This window comes from Colletes gigas, unplaced genomic scaffold (assembly GCF_013123115.1).
Source record: "Colletes gigas isolate AHSC1104 unplaced genomic scaffold, ASM1312311v1 Colletes_gigas_Sc00033, whole genome shotgun sequence".
NCBI classification, from domain to species: Eukaryota; Metazoa; Arthropoda; class Insecta; order Hymenoptera; family Colletidae; genus Colletes; species Colletes gigas.
This window is the reverse complement of record NW_025106662.1, coordinates 1,778,311-1,798,254: the sequence shown is the minus strand read 5'-3', so window position 1 is coordinate 1,798,254 and position 19,944 is coordinate 1,778,311. Positions and strand designations below refer to the sequence as shown.

The window sequence follows — 19,944 nt, the reverse complement described above, 5'->3', positions numbered from 1 at the left end:
TAAAATATACTCTCTTACTTTAATACATGTTCATTTTCATGAAAGGTTCATTTATAAAACGACATTTCTTTGCAGGAAATATACGTATAGTACACGAATTTCGAATTTTGTGCATTAGTTTCTCGATAATTCTTCTTTTAAGATTTATTTTTTAAATTGGTTTCTCGAGACAGAAATGGAAGTATCGTTTATTAACATTTAGATAATTTCATGTATGATACAAAAGAGGTCAGCCGTGATTTTGTTCTGTAGCGATTAAAAATTATGTTTGATGCAGAGAAGAAAAAAAGAAATTTTTGATTTCGTCCATGATCTGTCGACTAGTTTTGTGAATAAATCGTACAGAGTTTGCCATTAATTCGTTAACATGTATTTTGTGAAATATTCTGATGTTTAAAAGTATCATATTAATTATTATTGAAGAACTTGCGAGAAGTGACTGAGTTCATAGCCCTCTTGTGGCGAGTTCAAAAGACGTTGTTGCAACTCATTATGTGACTCACATAATGTGAGTTCCGTGGAGTGACGCTTGTCATTAACTGGTCAGCAGTTGCTCATGAACCATCGAAGAGCAAGGAGGGTTTAGATTTCTTCCACACATTATTATCCTTGTGCATTAACGCGTGGGGTATAATTAAAAACACATTCCTCATTTTGCAGATTTCGTTACAAAACACGCTATTAATTTATTTCTTATTTATTTCTCTTGCTCAAACAATGTATTAAGTTAATTTCTTCTTTCGTTTTGAACTATTTGTGCAAGTGATTAAATAGATGTACATACTCAGTTCATGTGAAGAAACTTGTTATAATCGTTTGCATCATTCGTACGCGTGGCTTGACATTTCGAACTATGTGTTCCAATGAAATAGAATCGAACAAAATGGAAAGTTCTACTAAACGTTATACTAGTAGAAACTGAAGACTGTAAGGTCGAAAGATGATAATGAACGCATGTAAAAACCTTGAATGGCGAGCATGCAGTAAGAGACAATATGCATAATCTAATAAGAGGAAACAAGGAGGAGGTTGCCGCGAGAAGAATGTAATGAGAAATTCCGAAGACGTCAGTCTAACATTCAGGATCATCGGCTGCCGTTGTTGACACAGCTTCCTTTTTTGTCATGTGACAGCCAAGACACGATGAGGAACGGGATGATTACCACGCGGGCTGATGTTTACACAGAAGAAATTCCCGGCACATCCAACAGGTATGTCATAAATCCTTAAAAATTGATCAATTTTAAAAATCGATTTACGTTATCGTACTTCTTATAAGAAATAATAAACTATCGTTAATAATTGGAAACATTAAATGAACAAAAAAATTTTTAATACATTATCTATTATCATTTCAACTTTTGATCATATAAAAGACGTGTTCTGCGGCCTACTGACGCTGATACTTATTGCGATCCAAGTTTCGATACAAGCAATGGGTTTAAGTTCTTGACAGGCCATGCAAACAGTGACGCTAGTAATGGATCTAAGCTAATAACTCATTCGACGTTGAATTGTCACTCTATTTTCCAACATTATGTGAGCTATATCCTGAAATCCATTGCTAAAACAACAATGTATCATTACAAATTCATCGAAACTTCGCGATTGTAGCTCGAGTATACAGAATAAAATACCTGCGTGTTCAAACAAAAATATGCGGAATTACAAGAACTTGTCGTAAAGTGCAGGGAAAACATTCCGCGCATTTTTGTTTGAATACGCAGATATTTCGTCATTCGACAAGCATTCGTGTAACCTATGAATGCTAATGAATTCTTCGAAACGAATGCCGACACGCTAATACATACATTGTTGTTTTAATAATGAGTTTAAGTCTATAGTTCTCATAATGTTAGAAAATAGCGTAACAACTCAACGTCGAATGAGTTATTCGCTTAGACCCATCGCTAGTGTTACTGTCTACGTGGTCTGCCGACAGCTTAAACCCATTGCTTGTATCGAAACTTGGATCGCGACAAGTATCAGCGTTAGCAGGTCGTTTTACGATACCTTGGAAATAATCGAAAGATAGAAATATATTTCTTTGAAATTTATCAGTTTTACGATTTCTAGCGATGGATCGCTAAAGCAAGTTACTAAAATCTACGTGCAGATCAGTGTTTGGCATTATCGCGCTCTATTGAATTTTAATATCTTGTGTCAGACACTTTGAGGTATCATGTAACTTCCATGAAGGTAAAGAAGTATGTAATTCAATATCTCATCTTTGAAGGTAAACGTAATGAATATGTACCTGCGCTGAGTAAGTATGACATTCTGGAATAACATTTTATATTACAAGCATTAATTTTATTTCGTCATCTTTCTTCTACACGATGTATGAAAATAGCTGCCGAATATTAATTGTACGACACTGCGTCGAAAATCATTGTATTTACAATAAATTATGTCTATCGTGTTGATTAGTTTCGCATATCCTTGAATATATTCTTATTTATAGACTTTGGTTAATAAAAATTCATTAAAAAAACATGAAAAATCTTGAAAAAAGGCACTTGTAATTTTCCAAATGTACTTGACTATATGTATATGCCGATGATTATGAAAATGATGCAAGTGGTGTATGAATATTTCGTTTGTAAATATTTACATTTTCAGGAAATTCAGTTTCAGGATCCATTGATGTCTCATATATCATTTTATGTATGGCATTTTTTTTTTAAATTATATCGTGAAAGTTTTTATTCCAAACTGATACTCAAAAGATAAATTAATTATTTAAAAAATTGTATCCAATAAATGGTAATAAATATTTAAACTTCTATAATTGTTAAATAAGTTTACAAATGTTCTAAATGCTATTTGTAATTTATGTAGGAAGACTTTTCGGAAAGCATTGGCACGGAAGGTTTTATTTTTTGTTCTGTGCCCATACTGCTTTAAAACCGGTTTCATGTTAGGTGGGTTATGTGTGTATTAAAGGATGGAGTGAGTCAAACTAAGAAGAGCGTGTGCTTCGATGAAGTCTAAATACCACCCATAAAAACGATGACATTACGCGTAACGATACCGTATTTACAAATAAACGAGAAGTTAACCCAATTATTGTCTGCTTGTATAAACATTGAGCTATTTGTCACATTTTCTTCTGATACATCGTATTATTTAAATTACCATTGTTTGCTTATAGAATTCATTTAGCTATACAGGGTGTTCAGCCACCCCTGGGAAAAATTTTAATGGGGGATTCTAGAGGCCAAAATAAGACGAAAATCAAGAATACCAATTTGTTGATGGAGGCTTCGTTAAAAAGTTATTAACAATTAAATTCAAAAATTTCAAATCGTTCTGGAAAAGTTATTTTCGGTGCGGGGGTCAATTACAATCATTTTTGGTGAATAGACATACCCCCGAAATCCTGCGCATTTTCGAGAAAAATATTCAGTACGGGCGAAACTTTAAACGTTAATGATTTTTTAACAAAGCCTCCATCAACAAACTGGTATTCTTGATTTTCGTCTTATTTTGGCCTCTAGAATCCCCCATTAAAATTTTTCCTAGGGGTGGCCCAACCCCCTGTATACAGGATGTTCCAAATTCAAATGGTCAAATTTTGTCAGCGTATTCTTTGGATTTAAATAAGAAAGAAATATTATGTAAACATATGTCGATTAGAGCTTTATTCAAAAATTGTAATGAAAATATCAGATAGTAGTGAAATAATAATACATACGATACAATAGAGGAACATACCAATAGCTTATTGTTAGATAACAAGCTGTATTTACTTTTAAGTTTGACGAACATTATGAGCGTAATTTTCACTAATACTATTAGTAAGTTGCTGGACTTCGAAGTGCTAATTTGAAAAATTGTTAAAAATATTATAACGTTTTCGATAACCTCGGATAGCAAATATTTACTAGCTCAGATGAAAATAGACTAAGTATAAATATAGTTATCACGTTGTATCGTGACATTTTATTGTATATTTTATAGAAACTGTTATCAATTGCTAATGGGAAATTTCATAACCACATATACTGAGAGAAAACAGAGTGCAGTGGTGGTGGTAAAAATACATCCGGTCCTCAATATATTAAGCAATGGGAAGGTTGTACGGCAACAAGAAGAAGGGTGCATTGGTTAAGGCTAATATGCATTCATATTGTAAAGCAAATAGTTTTCACCATTAAATTTCATTAGTAGCGAATCTTTTTGGCAATACTTGATTAATATCGTTAATAACTAATTTGCAGAAAACATGGAACATTTAGCGAGAAAAAAACCAATTTTATTATTTACAAGAAAAATATTGCTATAACTATTTTTATTTTAAAGGTGCATGAACTTGACGAAACAAACCGTGCCCGTATCTTACGTACACTTTAATACCCTATGCTGGACAACTTTGTTTAATAAAGCTATTATGGTTCTATTGCATAATGACTTTGCTTTATTGTCTGTTCCTTATGCGTGCAGTACGATGCATTAACTTCTTTTATAATTCTTTCTTGATAATAACTTTATAAAATCTCGAAAGTTTAGAGCATGTTTTTGGGAATGATCAACGTTTTCGTATATAGTATGATAAAATTCGATATTACGAAATTTGACAATTTATTATCATTGATAGTACAACGTTGTCGTACAACATTGAAAGATTGCTATGAAGAGTAATGTTGATTGTTAAATTACTAAAGATATTTGTTACCATATCATTTGATCGGTGACCGCTGTTCGACCGGCAAGCTTCGTCTCTCCTCACCTGCTCCCCCTTTGGTATACGCTATGCTTGTCTCCTGCCAGTCTTTCGTGCGCTGCGTGCCCGTCGTTCGTTCGAGTTGGGATGCTGTCTAATTTTCATTTCGTATTCAGTCGTTCGTGAATATAAACAAGCGTAATCGAGGGTGTTCGTTTTAACAATTACTTGGTCGATCGCGGAATAATGCGTTTTAAGAATCCATTGCCACAGCGTGGCTCCTACGAGTAAGTTCAGTAAGGCGATTTGGCAGATTTCGAGGTTAAGCATTCTTTTCCCACCCCTGTCTTCTTCGCGGCGAATTTCAATTCTCTCGTTACTCGTACTCTCGACCGTTGCTGATTTAATTCAGTTGCCGAAACATTTACGAATTCTGACGTTTTTATCGCGAATATGTCTCACGATAACTTTTCTTTTATATATAACTTTTATTCTTGTCTTGCTATTTTTTTTTTTTTTTTCTTTAGAGAATGTGCGACAATGTTCGAGTGGTAATTTTAGTAAAGAGTGAAGAGTATGCATTTGGTACCCAATTAGTAGCTCGATGATAAAACTAACCGAGTAAGTGAAATGTCCTTCGTTGTAGCAACGAGATAAGTGGCTTTCAATTACAATAACGAAAATTCACTGGACCGATCGCGAAGTATTTAATTGCACTACGTGCTTTCTAGCGCGCTAACAATTCATTTGCACTGTATTAAATGTATAATACACACGCTGCGATTCGACTTTGGAATATTTCGTTCAAAGAGTAACTGTGTGTGGCCCTAGTATACAAACATGTATTGCTATAAAAAAAACCGGTTTCGCCATGACACGACCACGGGTCCTTGTACGCATCTTTGGATTCACAGAATTCGTAGATAAATCCTTATTATTTACGATGCCGGTAATAGATTTTTCGCTTATGCAATTTCTGAAAAGTGATACTGATCCCGCCTGCGGTTTTGTGAAACTTTCATTCGATGAACGTTCTTTTTAAGTTGCCCCCAATAAGATCCTTTTACTTAACAGATATTGTTGTGCCATATCGCGTATCGATTTCTCAAATAAGATGTAGATCTAAATACAGATGATGTAGGTACAAATATTTGCACAAAAAATAGTCGATAAAATACATATTATCGTCAGTAGCTTTTCCTGAGTCAAGTAATATTTCCTGAACTTTTTTTCTTTGCTTGTATAATCTTTATAAATAGAAATTTTAGTAAACAAATTATCCCACCGTGTTGTAATAGTTTTTCAATTATGAATCTGTTGTGCTATGATTTTTTTATGTATGAGTTTCCGTGGTGATGAATCGTTTACGAAGTTTTATATTTTGCTTTGATTGTTTATCGTTTATGATAGTTGTTTAATGTTTTGCATTATGACTAGACCAGTGGTTCTTTCTATGTAATGTTTCTTAGAATGATGTTCTTAAATATTAAATAATGTTTAATTACGAATTAATAGAAAATAAATATTAAAAATTTCTATGTGCAAGCTCGTGGGCTCTCAGATATCTATTGTAACTAGGATCACTGTAGGGCCCACGGACCATAGGTTAAGAATCAGTGGACTAGACGATAATATTCAAAGAATTTTATGGAGTTTTCATGTACGGATCGATTTTACTTTAAAAGAGGGGGCGACTTTCCCTGTGGATCCGCCCCTACGACCACGTGAAAACTGTACACGCGAGTTGGGAGTGTAGTTTTAGGAGTTATGTCGAGCAGTTGAACGGCGATTGCCGACCGTTGCACAAGCTTCTGGTGGTTTGTTTCTCTGCGAAGATACATTTCGATTTGACATATTAAAAAAACGATACATCGATTTTCGTCAATTTTTGTAATACGAACGTTGCCAGTGACAAGTGATCACATAAATAAATAATTTAACACGCGACAATAAACTTTACGTAAATGGTACGCATAGTTGTCGAATGACAAAATTGTTAATTTACTTGTTATTGAATATTGTTGAAAATTGCTAAAATCTTTCACTTTTATTATTTTATTTACAATTCTTAATTTGTTGGAAATGAATTAATTATTAATTCTAAATTAATTTAAAACACTGAGTTTGCAGATAATTATTATTATAATTATTGTACAATGACTATTAAAATCTTGAGGTGGCTAGCCGTTATTAAGTCAATGCAAGTAGAACTAAAGTTTGATAGTACGTATTTCATTATTCCTGCTGATCATTTGCACGCTACTTACGTTGCGACGAGTAATAATTTACACAGTGATAAAGCGTTTGTTCCTTACGAAAACAACAATTTCAAAGTTTTGACAAATGTTATGCGCACAAGGGACACAATTTTTAATTTTGTTAAAAATTATCATCGCAGCTTCATCTGGTGTTTTATTCTGATGTAATCGGTTTTTATTGCAACGCTCATAAATATACATATACGGATACAAAGTTCCATCAAGCATAAATTAAAGAATCACGTGTGTACTGATTTTTTTTTCAACGAGACTTTATAACCTGGCATTAATTTTTTGTTATCGACACTTGAACCTTGTATTGCATGCAATTGTAGGTATACCATGATTTTAGTCTGTACCTTCGATACGCGGATACATGGAACGCATGCTCGCACTTAGAATTTCACACAATCAAGTAGATTTCAATGAACAATGCATGTATTTTAATCGATAGTAATTGTTATCGCGTTATTGGTCTTGATCAGCTCAAAGATTGCAGGTATCGTTATGTTCCATTCGCTTGTTTTGTAGAAGCGTTCTTTTTTTTCTTTCTTTATCGTATCAGTAACTAACGCGAATCTTTTTTCTTTTTCATGAAAGGTTTTCCCGGGTGAATATGTTTTTATGCGCGCATTTAACGGCGACGTCTAAATTTAGACAATTGGTGATAAACATTTAAAGTATCGATTGTTTGTCGAGCGAAATATCGCCAGAGACAAACGCTCAATCTTCTTTTGCCCGCGCGATGTATCAAAACGCAAAATGCAAAAATCTGTGATCAGTGATGTGTGAACTTCGAACGAAACAGGACGAAGGCGGTGTACGATTCGCAGCTCCGATGGAAAAGGATAGACGATTCGAAAGACGTATCTCGAGCCAGCGAATTTAATACGATGACACGATTATAATCGCTCGAAAACGATTAAAACCGCAATCCCCAAGAAATGGCGAAGCAAATATCATTTTATTCCACTCTGACGTCGGAAGAAATGAGTAGAATGCAACCTTGTATGAAAGCTAGGTGGTATGTCTTCTTCCTAACACTTTCTACCGAGAACTTAGAAGGAAAGAGAGAGAAGGAGAGAGTGAGAACGCGTGTAACGTTCTTCGAAAGAATTCCAACGAAAACGTATTCGGTTACAAACCGTCGTAATCCAAAGAACACGTGTCGAAACTTTCGTTGTCGGCGAATTAAATAGTAAATATTTGTTAATATGTACTTTGCGTTCTTTATTTTGTTATATATGTTCCGAGTAACTAGACAACAGTGACCTACATCAACTCACCCTTTGCACGGTAATGATTGTACTACCGCGAGACAGCTACGAACAGCAAATTGCAAGGCGTTTGACACGATTCGGTTGAAAGGATATAAAAACCTAACGTACTTTAAACATTATAATTTTTTTTAAGTCCATTACGACGAAGGCACGGGTAAGACTAACTTGAGTTGAATAGTAAAGAGACCAGGGTCAACTGCGTGACGAGCCTGAATAACAGAACAGCAGTTGACCAGATCAACGGACCGACTTGTAGCTTGAATTTAACTTATAGAAGCTATTACTACTGCTGCATTTTTAAGCTTTTTAGTAGAACGTTACCAGCGTAAATGGCACCGGTCTTGACTTGTACCCTCCTATGTTCGTTAAAGAAGTATCACTTTTCAAGACAAACGGTACCTGTTTTTAAAAAATCACATTTTATTTTGCGAACAATTTTTAAATACGATATAAATATACGATTTCACCGGAACAACTGAATTGCTGAATTCATAAACAATAAAAAGGTCACTGAGAAATAATTACTATTCGTCAAACAGCATCGTTCATCTGTAAAAGTTGCATTAAAAGTTGTTGTTTCTAGATCGAACGATGGGCCAAAATTGAATTTTAGCTGTTCAGACTTTCAATTCATTGTTTATTAAGAACGAAAATATATAAATTATTTTTTTATTCGTGTTAATTCAAATATTTTTTTTCTGTTTGAAAAATCTTTTAAATATTTAAATAATCTCTCGGTCGCGTGATTGATTAGATTTTGAATATCAATATCTGCATAACCTATTTGATTTTGTGAATTTAACGAACCGTTAAATTTCGAATCTGGCTCACTGTGGATCGTAGCGAATAGTAAGTAAATATTGAAATGAAATTTGCCATTTTGTTTTTTCAGTGTCATAATGACCAGTGAATCTCCATCGCCGTTGCAGACCTCTGTGCCACTGGTAGACTACGACGTAACAGATGATGCTCGTTCTGGTAAAATCACACCGACCGCACCTACTATTCCGGTGATGAGCAAACTTTTAAACAGTGGTACCACCGACACGGAGACGATCGAAAATGCAGTGCCGATCGCGCAGACCGTTCTACCGGTACCCGAGCCGCGACCGAAAATCGAAAGGAACGGAATCGATTCGGAAACGAAAAAGTCGGTCACTCAACCCAACGACGACTCCTGTGTCGTGGATTGTATATACTTCACGCAGCAGTGCTGCGAATGCATGATACTTTAACGGTCAAACTCACCGCGTGCGGAATGATCAATCTCCTACGCACGATCTCGGTTGATCGGTAAGGAAAACTCAAACTGTCGTCCCGAACTTCGATATCGTTCAGACTTATCGACCAAAATAACGTAACGTCGAAATGCTCGCGTTGTTTTCCTTATTAATCGAACAATTGCTTCCCTCAAACAGCACGATTATAGTTACTTTCGTCGTAATCCGTTCGCTATTTAACGAATTCACGAACCCACTGATAATTTCTTAGTTTTCCTCGAGAAGTCGAAGATCTGAAATTTAATTCTAGCATTGAATTAAAACCAACATTGTTTTTTATGATAAAATGATTATTTATTAGATGAAATTTATAAACTACATATTGAGATATTCTTTATAACGAATATGTACACTAGATCTTCCTTAAAGCTTTGATTCAATTTGAAGCATTCTCAATATAGAAGTGTCTATTTATGTTTCGGTTATAATTGTATACTTAAACATGGCATGAAATTAATAGTTATATACATGATAGTATAACTATTACTGTTGGTTACTAATTATCTCATTAGTTTTCGAGAAATAAGATTAACGAACCTGCTTGATATTTTAAACTGAATGAATTTGATTTCCAGTTGTGCTTTTATGTAATACTGGATATGGGAAACGATCGACGTAATATCATTTTTTGAACAAAATAGTAGAGTAGAAAGATGGAAGAAAGACTAACAACCATCCACTAAAAATATCGAATCTCATTCAATGAAGAGCTCTGTATGATAATTTGTCATGCATTCCTACTTTTAAATAGTGATACTAAACTAGTTCTTAAGTGCTTGTACGCATTATACCAAACAAATCATTGAAAGTCGTAGTTTATATAAAATTGCTTTTTAATGCATCTTGATACTTTGTTCTTAAGTAAAAGCTATGCAATGCATAAGAGTTTCTTTAATATAGATACAGGTTTTAAGATTATTAGAAAATTGAAAATCTATAACATTTAGCATCCTTCGAAAAGACTGCTCAAGTGCCGTAAATGTATGTAAATTTAAAGATATTAAGTATCATTTTAGAATGATATAAAAAAACTTCTTATAAAACAAACATTTACATAGATCAAGTACTATTTTTGAATGTAAAATTTTACATTTATGGAGCAAAAAGAATATATATATGTAAAGTTTGCAATCTAGAAGAATAATTTAAATAATATTTATGACGCAATACGCAAGGTATCCCAGATCTTGATGGCCGAACTTTGTCAATGTATTCTTTCGATTTAAGTGGAGAAAAAATTTGTTTAGAGTCTTATTCAGAACTTATGATAGAAATCATAACATTAGAATAAAGCTCTAAACAGTATATGTTTATGTAACGTATTTTTCCTGTTTAGACCTGAAGAATACCCTGCCAAAATATGGCTGTTAAAATCTTGGACACCCTGCATAATCATAACAATTATATTTTAAGAAAAAATTGTGTAAATGAAAAAGATGATAGAAATATATTCTTGATATATAATAATAAATATGATATGTCGCAAATATTTTCTAAACAGTAATGTACAAATTAAAAAGGCACTGCTATGACTTCTAAAACTTTAATACGTTAATTGTATAGGAGGTTTTACAAGTTAGTCTCTTTTGTATAAACCATTATTTTTATTAACGATCAAGGAAAATAGAGAAATATCAAATGCATGTATTGATTATTGTATACATAATTCTTTAAATTATACTTTCTGTAATAACAAACTACAATATAGTACCGAGAATACACGGAACTATAGGTGACTGAAAATGAATTTTTGATAAGGTGTATTGTCATTGTATAAGAAATTTTATCTGTACAAAAGTTTCTCCTTTCTTGAGACTGCCATACATTGTACAACACCCTGTATATTTTAAATACACATCTTTTTCAATTATTATCATTTCGTGACAAACTTAATATAATTAGTTCAAAAAAGAAGTAATATGTTTCAAGAGCAATATAAAACGTGAATATTTATATGTTAAATATTTTCATTATACGATACTACTTTTAATCCTTGCTTTCATCATATAAAGTAAGTGACTACTTTAGTAATATTCATTTAGTAACATCTATGTTATAATGTTTGTTGTATAGAAAAGTGTATCTTTCATAACTAAATAATGACAGTTGTACACTGTCTTAATACCTATTTACAAATTAAACAGTTATATATTTTGTGATACATTTCTATAATACATAACATACCCAGTATTTTAATTTATTAATTGCTCTTGTCCTATCACAATATTATATATGATAGACATTTAAACAGTTTTTGTTAATATTTTATACAAATATGTGCAATAAATAAGAACTAAACTGCAATGAGAAATAACTGTGAAAATTGTCATAAATATCTAGTAATAGTTACCCTAATTAAGCAAGTATATTTTCAAATTATTGCAGAATAAGTATGATATATTAAGTTTTATTACGAATATTTCTTTAATAAATACAAAAAGATGAAAGGATAAACAGTTTGAAAATTTACAAAACTGATAATAAATTAATTGGTTTTTATTTTCAAACATCGTGTTATGCATCCCGGAAAATTCGATATTTATTTTTGTATGTATACGCGATATTATGAAAATATATCTTAGTTACATTAACTAAATATTATACCTATTAATAATAAAAAAAAAAAGAGTAAAATTCAGATTTGACTAGGATCTTTGAAAACAGTTTAAGTAACTCCGTTTCAAGGTTACATTCATTTTTAAACTGATATGTGTGCAATGTTCTACTTTCTTCTTAAAGAATGAATTGGTATATCAGGCTACAAATAAGTGAAAAAAGATGATAGAAGTGTTATAACCCAACAGATAAATTATTTTCTATTTTACAGTATTGTACTCGAAAATTCTGATACACTTTCTCAAATTCAAACTACAATCTGTGATGTATTAATTGTATCAAATCATGTATCACGAAATGGACTATAATAATTAATTAATAATATACACTTCTGAATTGAAAAATTAATACAAAATTGAGTATAAATTGTCAATTACTAGTAAATATATAATTTCTGTGTCTCTTTTCATAGTAAAGAACTTTTGCAAGAAAGTTATGTTTGAAGATTGTCACTAGAACAGTTCCAACCCAATTAATCCGTTATCGGCGTATATCGTTAAGATATCTATCGACTGGCCTCAAAAGATATTTAATAGCCTACTAATAGTGCAGATTTATACATTAAACTGTATTTGCATTGGGTTACGATTTGTATATGGGTAGTGGATGTCCTTCAGAATTAAATATCCATCTATCTAAATCTATTAATTGCCTTGTATCATCGAATAACAAATACAAATATTTTAAAGTCTCAGCGAACCAGAAACTTTCTGTTAAATCTTGTTGTCGAGTATTCTGAACATTTCGTACATTACCAATACTCGTGTAACCCTTTTCCACTTTCGTATAATTTTCGAAAGCCTATTGCGTTAAAATCTGCATTATTAAAAGTATAACGGTGCATCCGTATTTGAAGAAAAATATTTGTTAATTTACTTACTTGAAATATTTGCCATCCCCAATCTTGGAATGTTTTATTTCCAGTGAAATACCACATATAAAACAAACTTTCAATAAATTCGGGCCTCAAAAGATTATGCGCGTCGTTGATTTTTACATACATGTCCATTGATTTCTCTCCCTCCACATTCTATATAAAATAATATTTTTTATACGATTTAACATCGTTTACGACGATTTTTGCACGATACATTAATTATTTTAATTACCTGAATATTAAAGTAAGTAATTTCTGGCGCAAGAAATGTCGGTTGAATTGCATACGTTTGATAACAAGTTTTAACAATTTCGTTAGCAAGATCCATATGTTCGGACGGCAAACCATGATGTGCTCCTAAAGCTAATGTGCCACCTAAGTAACACGTAAGATGGTCCTACGAGATAAACATTAAGTTTATGAATAATATAATACGTAATAGTAGCGCGATTAATTGTATTCAAATGCTTATATCTCGTTACATGCCATTTTTGGTCTTATTTCTTTATTTGCCCCAACTAGTTCCGAGATGAAGAGATACTTATTGTTCGCCGTACGTTTGACAAGATGCTTCTGAGTCCCGGAAATGCCTGATAAATAATCATCCCGTAGGCTGGAAATGTTTATAATCAAGCATATTACCATAACTTCGCAACTACTCAAGTAAGTGATACAAGCCTTATGCTTTGGTGATTAAAACTCAAAAAGTACTAACTAATTAATGGTCTTCCCAGTTTGAAGCCACTGTTTCAATAGATATTCGTAATAACTATCACCACGTGCGCCAAGCGTAATTGTTGCATACTCTCTAAACTGTCCAGTGTTAGCATTAATGAAAATGGGTACTAAACCGTCATATTTTTCTAATTGATGTACATGTTCTGAGACTTTTGCTACTGCTTCCTGAAGAAACAATAATTACATACTCTTCTACGTATGATACAAATGATGCGCTCTATCCGTTAAAGGATATTTTATAAGTACCTCGTATTTTGGTTCTCCTGTATTACGACTAAGATCTCGAAATTCTAATTGAATCGAAGTGACTTCGCTAGTACTACTATCAGGACCCCATTTAGGACTATGCGCAGTTCTAGTGCCTAGATTTACATCAGAATAAGGAACACCAGACGAAGTAGAAAATGCCGGCATCATTCGATCTCCTAATTGTGCCTGTGATTTGTATCAAATATATAAAATTCGAATAATGTGAATTTGGTTTTACGCGGTTTTTTGCATACAAAGTAAACTTGTAAGATAGATTACACATTGTGGTTCGTTTTTGGATGAAAAAGAGAGGAGAGGGATATAAACATTTTACGCGGATTTTCAACTACGCGACTAGTTGGAGAAAGACACAATAAATAACTTACAGCTTTATTTAGGAAAATCTTATCGCCAGAAAGATGATACGCTGATAATAGACCTCCTAATACCCTTATTGTAACTTCAAATAAATTAACGTCCCTATTTAGGGTGAACACTAAATTCTTGTCAATCCATGCTCTGGCTTCTGAAAATTCTGTAAATAGGAAAAGCCAAATTTATATACATGTGCTTATGTATAGCTAATATAGCCGTGTTTCAATTTGTGCATTTCTTAATAAACGGATATACGAATTCACGTGTATCGAAGTACAGTAATGCCTTAGATATTAGCCGACGTTCGGGACTGAAACTGACCAAAGTTAAAGGAAAGTAGATCTTCCAGGAAATTCCGTGGGTCTCTTTCTTTTAGAGAATGCGAGTGAGATAGAGATGCATTACACGGCACATCGATATCTCACCGTAGATTTAAAAACATAACAACACGGATAATGCACGCGAATTCGTATATATTAAATACATGTAACTTCAACGCGGATATTTTAGCTAGACACGTGTACGCATATTTTAAATACACGTGAAACGGCGATCTCTAGTAAAAAAAATCCTGACGTTCCATCATACCATTATTCAAACCCATCATATACATAGTGTCGAGAGAATCAACTATGGTAAGTCCTAAGCCAAACCATTCATAATATTTTTTAGATATTGGCTTCACGTTGTCATGACCCCAAGCATATTCCTTATATCCATTCCATGAGTGTTTAAATGCTGCGACTATGGCTTTTTGTCTATCGTTTTGTGGGCCTAAAATTAAATAAGTATATTATAACAATTAAAATGGCCTTATATATTAAGAATATAATAGTTTGGTATGACGTTACCATTGAATTTAATTGGGTTTGGCTTAGGTTGAGGTGGCTCTCCAATTTGATCATCGTCCACTTGGTTTATTTCTGGTTGGAATTCAGGTTCTTCTATAACCTCCCCACCATCCTTATGTTCCTGATTTACATTATCTACTACAATATCTTCTATTGCCTATAAATTTTATTCTTTTAAGAAATTATAAAATATACAAAAGATATCTTAAAAGTACTTTGTTAATTTGTATCGTATTTATTGTACCTTTTCGTATCTAAGGGTGTCTTGTATTACCTCTATATTGTTGTAATCATTTTCATCTAAAACTCCATTCTTATTATCCCCAGGCAATAGATAAAATATGACTAATATAATTGTAATGACTACAAAGTATAGGATATTTCTTTGAAACCTTGATAGCTGGTTCCATTGCTGAAAGGACGAATAAAGTTTGTTTATTTGCATGCTTGGATATGTATAAATGGTTCTTTTTTTTTTTATCAAACAAACGTAATAGAAAAATATTTACAAAATTTCGGAACAATATTACAAGAGCTTACCCTCCAAAGACTACGTGATGTTCCACGCGCAAAAGTTGCACTTTCCTGGATATTTAAACTAATATAATCTGTTTTCCCTAGATCCCTCGGCGGAAACATATTTTGCTTAAGGTTAAGTTGTTCTGGCGGATACAATAATAGCGAAAGCCAGAACACGTCGCGAGACGATAATGCCACTGGTGTACATTAATTGCAATGCTCCTCATTTATGTAATCCAAATAAAACATGCTTACAATTAATTATACTTCTTTCAAAAGACCGTACAAGGACAACCATCGACCGTAAGAATTTCATGTACCATTCGGGTTGCAGTATAAAACCTGATACCGCGACTGTTGACAATGCACTTAAAAATTTCACCTATGTTTAATCGAAATGGCAATATCATTCCGTTTGCTTGTATTCACGCACAAATTCATACGCTTGGTAAATATAATTTATTAGTACAACATCACTTCTGTTAATAACACAGTCCATAAACAGATAGATCCTCTTCGTCGGTTGTAGATTTGACATTACAGTGGCCCATAAAAGTGTGCATATACGAGATTGAAATTTGTTTAATTTTATTTTATTAGTATTTACGTAACGTTTTTACGAAATATATTTACGCGTAATTAAAATAGAATTCAAATTTTTAAAAATAACACAAATACGAATCGAGAGAAATAATTTCTCTTTGAACGAATGAAAAATATTTATTATATAGTATAAATATCGCCATCAGGGGCGGACTGGCCATGTAAATCCACCGATGCAATCACCGATGGGCCGTTTTCGATCGAAAGCAATTTTTTTAAACTAACTAAATTAATGTAAACAGAATCGTTAAATCAAATATATTATGATCTTAACAAATTTGTATAGTACAAATATGCAGTAGAATCATTGCCAATCACCTTGTGTCTTAATTACGTTCTACCAATTGGAAGTTGAAACGCACCTACGATTTGTATAGTATGACAAAATTTATTTACAACATATCTCAAATATGTTTTCATAATTTAAATAATAGATAAATTTACTGAAAATTTAATCAACTTCAATTGATTAAAATCATTTCCTATCACGTATAGTATCGCAGGTTCAATGTCTAGTTTATTGAAACACGAAAAGATTCGATAAACAATTGAAAAACTGATGACTTTTATTAAAAGATTATAAATGTTAGAACCATTACAAGAAACTAACAATATTTGTCACATTTGAATAAAAATTGTCTTTTAAATATATTTTTATTTAAAATATTTTCAATTATTGATCCTTTCCTTGTATATCCTTTATTAAATCTACATCTAGTTGAGGTAAATTCCCTGCAGTTTCTTTTTTGCTGAAAATTATACATTTTGTCTACCAAACTGATTGATTTCACTGGATAATGTATAGAATACTTATATAATTTGTATTTTAAACTCAATAATTTATAGATATTGTAAGGAGATGGCCGGGATTTGTGATAAAGTGCAGAAGACCGAGATGAAATATGTATACCAATGTATTAGTCTTGCCTCGACAACGACTTGGACGAGACTGACTCTCGATTTGGTCATCGGCGGCGGATCGGCACCTTTAAAAAGCTCTTTCCACGGCCCGCAGTCGCCTCTAACATACTACAATGTATGTATGGCGTCCGGTCGGCCAACGGCTTACAATATATTTGATATTCAAATGTTTTCACAAGACACCACAGTAAATACATCAATGAAACAAATTTTATTACCAATAAAAGTAAATAAATTTAATTGTAGATTGAATGTAGTTTTGTGAAAAAATTACAAACAATTGCTCAGTTTATGTTTTTGTATATTTAGCGTCATATGATTTTAGTGTAATAATTCCAAAGCTTTATTAAATTCAATCTCTACCCAAATTTAAATATGTTGATAGTACAAGTGTTGACAAATTGATTATCGACAATCAATGTTACATCGGGACTAGTTTCAATGCACAAAATATAATTAATGAGAGCCTCCTGAACCATATACAATATCATCTGGAGGTTGAGAGTCTGGAGTATGGGGCCACATTGTAGGTTTCTCAGGATTGAAAGCATGCTCTGGATACATATCCTTAAAGTCTTCCAATGTCATCTCTGCAATGGGTAACAAACCTTTTATTCTGTCTATTTCTTGCTGTGAAGTTGATATTTGTGAATCTGCATAACGAAGATATTCTTCAATTTTAACAAGCTGTAACACAAAGATCAATATTAGCTACATGAAATTTGAAAGAATAAAATATAAAAGAAAAATAAATATGTTATATTACAGTTTCTTTTTCTTCAGCTTCAATTTTTGCTGTATAGTTATCAGGTGGATAAGGTATTGTTAATGATTCATATTCTTTTTGAAACTTATCTACTAGACCAGGAGTTGTAATAGTTCTTTTATAATATGCCCAATCAATTTTTGGTGCAGCTTCTGGGTTAGCTGTCATACTGTAAAACATAGAATACATTTCTACAAATCATTATTAAGACCTTTACAGTAGATTCAAAGTTATATGATTATACTATTTTTCTTATAACAAAATTAATACAAGATACTATCATAATTTTATTTATTATTGGTTTTGAATGATCTTTAAAGAGGTTATGGCATCTCATTTCTATATTAATCACACGTTAAAATTCCCATTTAATAGGAAATAAACTAGAAATTCGTTAGTACTTAAATTAAAAGAATAATATTAAGAATAATTAATTCAGCTACTTGATTATTTTAATGTTGAAATATGGAACATCCATTCAAAGGTATTATGTAATGAATTTATTTTGACGATTTTTACTAACCGTCGTAAAAATTGATCGGATTTAGTTTTAAAAACAGCCAGTGTAGTTTTCTCAGATTCTGGAATCCGCTCAACGAGTGGCGCCCAATTTATCGCCTTGATTGCTCTTCGTGACATTTCTTCGAATAATAGTAATTCTTACGATTAACGTAATTCAAATCTTCTCTTCCGAACAAGTTCGAACAATGTGGTAGATGGAAGCAAATACCACTATTGCCAGATAAACCGGGGTTTTTGCGCATGCGCATTCTACGAACAGCAAAAACAGTGATGTATATAATCAATATTTCGGGCGTCAAAGTTCAGTAGGCCCTGATTAACAGTATCGATATGATGTATTCTCAAGCTTCTTAGCAAGGTAGAATATGTATAACTATTACATTATTGTATGAACGTAAAGAGTACTGTCTGTAACAACGAAGTTAGACGAGTGATACGAGAGGAAATAGTAATGTGTAAAAAATAATGTATACTAAAATATGAAAAATTTATATATTATAATAGAGGCAATGAATATGTCCACCACTGTATACCTCTAGAATAGTTTTATTAGTTTCGCTTGTATCGACTTTTCTTCTTTTAGCTTCTATGTTGGTTTTCTAAAAACTTTTAGATAATTTTGTAAAGTAACTAAATGGGGGCCCATAAGATACCTGTTTTTTATATAATCAAAGTACTTCACTGATACTGTGTACGACACGCATGCGTGAAAACCCCTACATGCTGGCAACTTAGCCGCTACTTTGAAAATTTCATATTCTTCATTAATATCATTTGGTATCGTTTTCGATTGGTCGAGTTCATGTTTATCGAAATGTAATTTCGACTACATTACACTCGATATAAAGATTTGTTCCAAAAGTATCATACCGTACTGACTGTTCGACTGTAAATCGAAGTACATACACAAGCAATACATTGTTCAAAATGCATATTATGAGGGGTTAATTACCTTATGTAGAAAAATTTAGTTCCAGAAACTTTTATGCAGATAAGCCACATATAAAATATATGGTTAAACATTACGCACGAGAAAAAGGAATATTTTTAAATGACTATATAAGTTTTACATTGTACGGTATTTCAAAGATCATCGAAATGCTTTTTAGTGTGTGTATATGTTTAGATCGATGATAACAGTCTTGTTAGTTGTCTTGTGCTGTTGATCAAAGACTTGCAAGAGTTCTAAACTTCGAATCAAATTTGAATTGATTCGAATTATTCGCCAAATATATAAATTCGGAAGTGCTTCAAATCCAATCACTACCGACAACACGACTAGTGTTTCAAGACCGACAAAGTAGGGCTCACATATGCCTTCTTTCTCGGCTTTCCGAAGCTGTCCGAACCGCCGGAGCTCACATACACGTGTCTGTGCATTGGTATGTTAAGTGGAGGGGCAGTTCTCTGATGGAACCGGTCT

At 32.6% G+C, this 19,944-nt stretch overlaps 3 protein-coding genes across 11 annotated transcripts; 1 reads left to right on the top strand and 2 right to left on the bottom strand.

Annotated features, from left to right (window-relative positions):
- Positions 1-548: 548 nt before the first annotated feature.
- LOC122402117 lies at positions 549-10,364 on the top strand. 6 transcript variants are annotated; one of them, XM_043404666.1, is made up of 3 exons: positions 6,479-6,633; positions 7,733-7,948; positions 9,097-9,454. In XM_043404666.1, exons 2-3 carry the CDS (start codon positions 7,869-7,871, stop codon positions 9,437-9,439), a joined length of 423 nt encoding a protein of 140 aa, XP_043260601.1. In that variant the 5' UTR covers positions 6,479-6,633; positions 7,733-7,868; the 3' UTR covers positions 9,440-9,454. The 6 variants fall into 6 exon arrangements, 5 of the variants coding, with proteins under 5 accessions (XP_043260602.1, XP_043260603.1, XP_043260601.1 ...); XM_043404665.1 differs by having other exon boundaries at positions 7,525-7,948; XR_006259498.1 differs by lacking the exon at positions 6,479-6,633 and adding an exon at positions 10,060-10,364 and having other exon boundaries at positions 6,827-7,948; positions 9,097-9,497.
- Positions 9,587-16,668, bottom strand: LOC122402115 (endoplasmic reticulum mannosyl-oligosaccharide 1,2-alpha-mannosidase). 4 transcript variants are annotated; one of them, XM_043404662.1, is made up of 11 exons: positions 15,731-16,668; positions 15,435-15,602; positions 15,191-15,347; positions 14,928-15,113; positions 14,351-14,499; positions 13,962-14,150; positions 13,693-13,880; positions 13,464-13,590; positions 13,210-13,374; positions 12,981-13,130; positions 9,587-9,717 (listed from the first exon to the last, which is right to left on the bottom strand). In XM_043404662.1, the coding sequence occupies exons 1-11, from the start codon at positions 15,827-15,829 to the stop codon at positions 9,670-9,672; spliced, it is 1,626 nt and encodes a 541-aa protein (XP_043260597.1). In that variant the 5' UTR covers positions 15,830-16,668; the 3' UTR covers positions 9,587-9,669. The 4 variants fall into 4 exon arrangements, with proteins under 4 accessions (XP_043260597.1, XP_043260594.1, XP_043260595.1 ...); XM_043404659.1 differs by lacking the exon at positions 9,587-9,717 and adding an exon at positions 12,016-12,901; XM_043404660.1 differs by lacking the exon at positions 9,587-9,717 and adding an exon at positions 12,016-12,901 and having other exon boundaries at positions 15,465-15,602.
- A 387-nt stretch (positions 16,669-17,055) lies between these two features.
- Positions 17,056-18,737, bottom strand: LOC122402104 (ATP synthase subunit d, mitochondrial-like). The gene is made up of 3 exons (XM_043404645.1): positions 18,523-18,737; positions 18,000-18,168; positions 17,056-17,920 (listed from the first exon to the last, which is right to left on the bottom strand). Exons 1-3 carry the CDS (start codon positions 18,636-18,638, stop codon positions 17,690-17,692), a joined length of 516 nt encoding a protein of 171 aa, XP_043260580.1. The 5' UTR covers positions 18,639-18,737; the 3' UTR covers positions 17,056-17,689.
- Between the last annotated feature and the right edge of the window lie 1,207 nt (positions 18,738-19,944).

Bases quoted from the DNA above. Each gene is read 5' to 3' on its own strand.
- LOC122402117 (XM_043404666.1), top strand. From the start codon at position 7,869: ATGGCGAAGCAAATATCATTTTATTCCACTCTGACGTCGGAAGAAATG. The intron at 7,949-9,096 runs GTATGTCTTCTT...TTGTTTTTTCAG, and splicing joins CCTTGTATGAAAGCTAGGTG to TGTCATAATGACCAGTGAAT.
- LOC122402104 (XM_043404645.1), bottom strand. From the start codon at position 18,638: ATGTCACGAAGAGCAATCAAGGCGATAAATTGGGCGCCACTCGTTGAG. The intron at 18,169-18,522 runs GTTAGTAAAAAT...TATGTTTTACAG, and splicing joins TCCGATCAATTTTTACGACG to TATGACAGCTAACCCAGAAG. The intron at 17,921-17,999 runs GTAATATAACAT...TTTGTGTTACAG, and splicing joins AAGCTGAAGAAAAAGAAACT to CTTGTTAAAATTGAAGAATA.
- LOC122402115 (XM_043404659.1), bottom strand. From the start codon at position 15,829: ATGTTTCCGCCGAGGGATCTAGGGAAAACAGATTATATTAGTTTAAAT. The intron at 15,348-15,434 runs GTACAATAAATA...TAAAATTTATAG, and splicing joins ACACCCTTAGATACGAAAAG to GCAATAGAAGATATTGTAGT. The intron at 13,375-13,463 runs GCATGTAACGAG...TTTATCTCGTAG, and splicing joins AAGAAATAAGACCAAAAATG to GACCATCTTACGTGTTACTT.